The following is a 5,997-nucleotide window of genomic DNA, read 5'->3' as shown; positions in this document are numbered from 1 at the left end:
TTGCTTAGAATTTGGTGGAAGCGACAAGATACCCAGCAAATGCATATACATATAAAATGGTGAAACTCCATCTCTATTTCTCTCTCTTTCTCCTGTGTTCCCCAACCCCTCTTCATTTCCCTTCCTCTTCCTCTGATTCTCTTTCAATCTTCATTCCCAACATTGGGCAGCTCTTGTCCCTTACTCTGAATGGTTATTGACTCATTTAAAAGATTATATCTTATAGTCCCTTAAACCTCTTTACCATTTATATTTATTCATTTGAAAGACATTTTTGAATACCTGCTCTGGGTGTGTAATGGGTGGGTAACGCACTGTGCTAGGCACTGGAGATGCAGAGATGGATAAGATGCAGTCCTTGCTCTCAGGTAGCTCACAGACTAATGGGGGAAGAATAGAATATAAAGAGGAAATTACAGTATATTGAAATAAGTATTATCTGTATCTCAGTTTCCTTATCTATCCAATAGGGATTATTGGTACCTACCGCAAGACATTGTGATGATTGAGTTAATATGTATAAAGTGCTCATAATGGTCACATAGGGTACACTCTATGAGTGTTACTATTATTATTATTATTATTAGTAGTAGTAGTAGTAATAGTAGTAGTAGTAGTAGTACTATGATGGAGGTGAGTAAACACAAGATACCATAAGAACACAGAGAGAGGAGGGGAACGTGACCCAGGCTAGAGTAAAAGACATCTGAGTTGAACCCTAAAGGATGAGAACATTCTGCACAGTAGGAACAGCCTGTGTTCAGGTTTGGAAGCAAAAAGACAACATGACATGATTGAGGACTGAAAGTAATTTAGTTCAGCAAGAGCTGAGTATGAGGAGGGGAATGGCAAGAGATGAAGCTTGACGGGTCATCGAGTACAAACAAGTTTGGACTTTATCCTTTAGCCACTGGGGAGCCACTGGAATGTTTTACGCAGAGTAGAGACTTGATCAAATCAGTGTTGAAAGATCACCTTAACAACAGCATGGAGAATGAATTGGAGGAAGCAAGATTGGAAATAAGACCGGTTAGGACATTGCTAGATTCCAGGGGAGAGAAGATAACGAAGCACTGGACTGTGGAAGGAGCAGGGGGATGGAGAGAAGGGTGCTATGGATTTGAAGTGTCATCAAGAATTGGTGAGACAGTGACGCTAGAAGGTAAGGGAGAGAGGTGTTAAGAATCACTTCTAGGCTTTGGGTCCATTGCAAGGAAATAGATAGAGGTATCATTCAGTGACCAGAGGGAACCCAGGGAACAACCGTTTGGAGAGAGGTGTAATGGGAGAGGTGATGAGTTCTCTTTTAACATGTCAAATGAGAGGTGCCTATGGGACTTCCAAGTGGACCATTTAAATAGGTGATTAATCCAGAAATCATGAAGCCCAGGAGGAATGTCTATGCTGAAAATACAGATTTGGGAGTGCCAGTGGATGGGTAGGAGATTAATTATGTCATGGAGGTGGATATGTTTAATATTCACATTTGAGAGATGATTAAAAAAAGAAATTATAAAAATTTTTTTTATTTTATTTTCTGGGGTGGGGAGATCATTAGGTCTATTTATTATTATTAAGTTTTATTTTTAATGGAGGTACTGGGGATTGAACCCAGGGCCTTGTGCATGCTAAGCATGTGCTCTACCACTTGAGCTATACTCTCCCCCTGAGAGAAAGAAATTTTGAAGGAGGTTAAAATGGAACAGCCAGATTATGGTGGCTTGAAAAACTAGTGGGCTGGAGGGTCTTGTAGTGGATAGAGAGAAGGATGTACCCTTGACCCTTAGTGTCTTGAACTTGGTAGGAGTGTTGTGCAGGGGCTCACTGAACACTGCAAAATCCTGAACAGCTCTGAGATTCTAGAGCATTGACTCGGATGCCTGCCTCTTACAGAGCCCTCTACTCTAGAGCAGGGAGCCTTTCCTCTGTCCATCCTAGTGTCCCTAACAGATAGTCTAGGGAATTTCAGGCCTCCCTCCAGGCCTTGGAAAATCCTTTACTCCAGAGTCCTGCCACATCACCTGAGAGGCCTAGGGATGGTGGGGCATCTATTAGGAGAGCAGACAGGAAATGTCTGGGTGTGTGATCCGTGCTGGAGGCCTTAGGCTAGCCTGTGGAGGGGGATTTGGGAAGGGCTGGGAGGACTGGAACTCTCAGCGTATGGACAGAAGGCTTTGTTGCCTGCCCCAACCTTCCATGGAGTAAACTTTCATTTCACAGATGACCCAGGGCTAGATCATTACTCTCTATGCCTTTGGAGACTCAAGAGGCCTCTAATAAGTGGGAGTCCAAGGCTGTATCTTAGGGCCTCTTCCTCCTGACCCAGTCTCCTGGAGTTTGGCCCCAGTGTGCAATCCAGGGGCCCCATGGCTCTGTTGCTGGGCAATGTGTTAAACAGGAGGCCTTGGAGTCAGAACCGTGCCAGCCAACAGCCTGACCTGGAGTTAACACAGTCACCACAACCGACACTGCCATCACCACCTTCTCGGAAAGCAGCCACCTGTCTGGCCCTTGGCTTTGTCTAGCTGCCAGTCCAAAGCATGTGCCTACGCAGGAGGTGATGACATTTTGGCTTCACTTTCAAAGTTTTTTTTTTTTTCTTTCGCATGTGTTATTTCTAAAGATAACAAAGGTCAAAAGGCATCCAGCATTTTCTGGTTTCTCATAAGCTTCTGGTCAATATTTAATCTGGTTTATGGATTTTTTTTAGGTCTTCTAGATGCCTTCTTGAGCCTGCTTGTGGCCACCCACAGACACTTGTAAGGAGGAGAGAAGTCGGCCTGGCAGAGACGCTCTGAAATGAGCCATTAGAGGCCGGGAGCCAAAGAGCAAGAGCAACAGCCAGAAGACAAGAGAGCGGGCCCTGAAGACGCGCCCACTTAGAGGTCCGCCATGGCCTCTCTTGGCCTCCAACTTGTAGGCTACATCCTGGGCCTTCTGGGGCTGATGGGCACCCTGGTTGCCATGCTACTCCCCAGCTGGCGAACAAGTTCTTATGTTGGTGCCAGCATTGTGACCGCCGTCGGCTTCTCCAAGGGCCTCTGGATGGAGTGTGCCACACACAGCACAGGCATCACCCAGTGTGACATCTACAGCACCCTTCTAGGCCTGCCTTCTGACATCCAGGCTGCCCAGGCCATGATGGTGACGTCCAGTGCAATCTCCTCGCTGGCCTGTGTTATCTCTGTGGTGGGCATGAGATGCACCGTCTTCTGCCAGGGCTCGCGAGCCAAAGACAGAGTGGCAGTAGTAGGTGGAGTCTTCTTCATCCTTGGTGGTCTCCTGGGCTTCATCCCTGTCGCCTGGAATCTTCATGGGATCCTGCGGGACTTCTACTCCCCACTGGTGCCCGACAGCATGAAATTTGAGATCGGAGAAGCTCTTTACTTGGGTATCATTTCGTCTGTGTTCTCCCTGGTAGCTGGAATCATCCTCTGCTTCTCCTGCTCATCCCGGGGAAATCACTCCAACTATTATGATGCCTACCAGTCCCAACCCCTCGCCACTAGGAGCTCTCCAAGGCCGGGTCAACCACCCAAGGTCAAGAGTGAGTTTAACTCCTACAGCCTGACAGGGTATGTGTGAAGAACCAGGGGCCAGAGCTGGGGGGTGGCTGGGTCTGTGAAAACCAGTGGACGCCCCCCACCCCCCGGGGCCACAGGTGAGGGACATTGCCACTGGATGATGTCAGAAGGTTCTGCTGAGGATACACTGACTTTGACCACTGGATCAAGCAGAGGCAGAAACGGGAGCTGGTGTGAGAGCATGCAGGTTGAACTGTCCAGATGCTGGCCAAGCCAGAATTTCTGTTTCTTTCACCTTGGTTCCCCATCCCCCACCCTGAATCCCCAGCCCTCAACTCTGAACTCACCCTTCTACCCTGGGCTAGGTCCTTCTGTCCTGTGGTTTACCTGGGAATCCATCCAGAATCCACTAATCACATCCGACTGACCGACCCTCTCTGTGATCAAAGACCCTCCCTCTTGCTGAGGTTGGCTCTTAGCTCATTGCTGGGGGATGGGGGTGGGTGGGTAGGAGGGTGGCTTCTATGGGGATGGCTCTGACCTCCTTCTCAAGCCTCCCTCCAAAGAAACTGACTGGCCAGTAACAGGCCCTGGAGCCTCCATCCCATTCTTGTTTATGACTCCACAGTGTCTAGACTGGTTTGTGTATGAACTGAAATAAAGCCATCCCACAGTACTGAGGGAACAGAGAGTAACTAGGTGTAGGATGGGAGGGAGGGGCAGCAGCCGAGGACCAAAAAAACACCAGAATCACTGCCCAGAGAAAAGTAAAGAAAATATGGTGGAGCATTCAAGGAGGCCGTAGACTGATCCTTCCAAGGAACTCCCTCAGAAGCTACAGCTCCAACTTTCGCTGAAGCCCCTGCCTCCCTCTGACTTGGCGTCCTGCTTAACAACAAGGCTAAGGGGCCTATGTAATGGTTTGTTTAGGAACAGGAAACTTGCTTTTCCAGAGATGGCTGTGGGCTGGGGGATGACAGCGTGGGTGCTGTTGGGGACTGAGGAAGATATCACCCCTCAATGCTGCCTCGGAAAGAATAAGAACTTGAGTATCTGAGAAGCCGGGTGAACATGTGTGGAAACTCCAGTGGGGAGGGGTTCTTTTGGGCCCGAGAGAGGCTGCCTCCAGAGAATCTTCAAGCCTAATGGAAAATCAGGCCAAAGGCTGAGATCAGGCCCCTGGGGTCTTCCCACAGAGCGCTACAGAGCCTCTGAAAGACCACAGCTCCAGATGGGCCCCCATCAGTCCTCTTCCTTATCTCCCCACCATCCTTCACCCTGCACTGCAGAGTGGCCAGCAGGCATCCAAGGGCTCCAGTGTGGAGTCATCCTGCCCAAGGTGCCTTGGCCCTCATCTGAGTGAGAGCTGAGCTGCTGCCTGGGATTTCTGTTGCGATGGAAGAGTAGAGAATGATTTCCAGGCAGACAGTTCCAGCTCCAAGGTCTGACAATGCACCACTTCCCCTGGGACAGGCGTAGGGGTGAGAGTCACAAACAAACCAAAGGCATTTTCCCTCAGCGGCTTGAACATGACCAGCTTCTGACAAACTCCAGTACACCTCCCCCAACCTCAGTGCCAGCAGGAGGGGCCCATCCATCATCTGTAACAGGCTTTTCACATTGCTACCTTCTTGCCTATATTTAAGCTGCTCTCTGACGCGGGAAGGCCCTCTCCCCTTAGCCAAGTCTTCCTCAGGCTTGGAGAATTTGCTCAGCGCCACCTCCTTCACTGAGCCTCATCTGACCACTCCGTCCCTCTCCTACCCTTCCATCTTCCAACCCTCAATGTCAAAATCACTCTTTGATGCTTATCGTTCACAATTTTTGATGGATAGTTATCTTTCCAAGTGTATGTATCTGATTTCACGAGTACATTGTAAACTCTTGGAGGGTAGGGGCCGTATCTTAGACCTGTCTGTAACTCCCAGACTATCTATAAGAGTACTGGGCACACAGTAGGTGATCAATAAACACTTGTTGATTGCATAAATGCTTTATTAATTAAATTTAATTCAGACTGGGCAGGTATGATGGAGGGAATTGGGCTAAGAGGAGAGTAGAATGGAAATTGACCTTTTTACCCACTGGGTGGATAGAAAATTCTAGACTTTACTGGAGACATTAAGAAAACAGGATCCCCCTGCCCCATAGAGAAACAACCATTTCATTGTGTCCAGGGATCCTCCCTTTTCACAACAGTTGTTTCATTTAAATTATTTGCTAAATGGCTATGGGTTACACCATCCATCTCTGAACCACCATTATGAGGAGGGTGAAATAGATCTGATGATCTCCATTTGGCAGATTGGGAAACTAAGGCCCACATCAGTAAAGAGATTTTGCCAGGGCCACACTGCTGGTGTTAGTGCCCCAGTCTCCTGACTCCCAAAATAGCACTCTGCCAATCTAACGACATTCACCACCTGTAGGAAGAACCCGCCAGAGGTCCCCACGTTGTCTGAAAACAACAATG

General features: G+C 48.4%; 1 protein-coding gene across 1 annotated transcript; it reads left to right on the top strand.

Moving 5' to 3' along the window:
- Window positions 1-955: 955 nt before the first annotated feature.
- On the top strand, window positions 956-5,510 carry CLDN2 (claudin 2). Its single transcript, XM_014567182.2, has 2 exons — window positions 956-1,162; window positions 2,711-5,510. The coding sequence occupies exon 2, from the start codon at window positions 2,893-2,895 to the stop codon at window positions 3,583-3,585; it is 693 nt and encodes a 230-aa protein (XP_014422668.1). The 5' UTR covers window positions 956-1,162; window positions 2,711-2,892; the 3' UTR covers window positions 3,586-5,510.
- Window positions 5,511-5,997: the final 487 nt, after the last annotated feature.

The sequence above is a fragment of the Camelus ferus genome, chromosome X (genome assembly GCF_009834535.1).
Source record: "Camelus ferus isolate YT-003-E chromosome X, BCGSAC_Cfer_1.0, whole genome shotgun sequence".
Taxonomy (NCBI): Eukaryota; Metazoa; Chordata; class Mammalia; order Artiodactyla; family Camelidae; genus Camelus; species Camelus ferus.
This window is presented reverse-complemented; position numbering and strand designations above follow the sequence as displayed.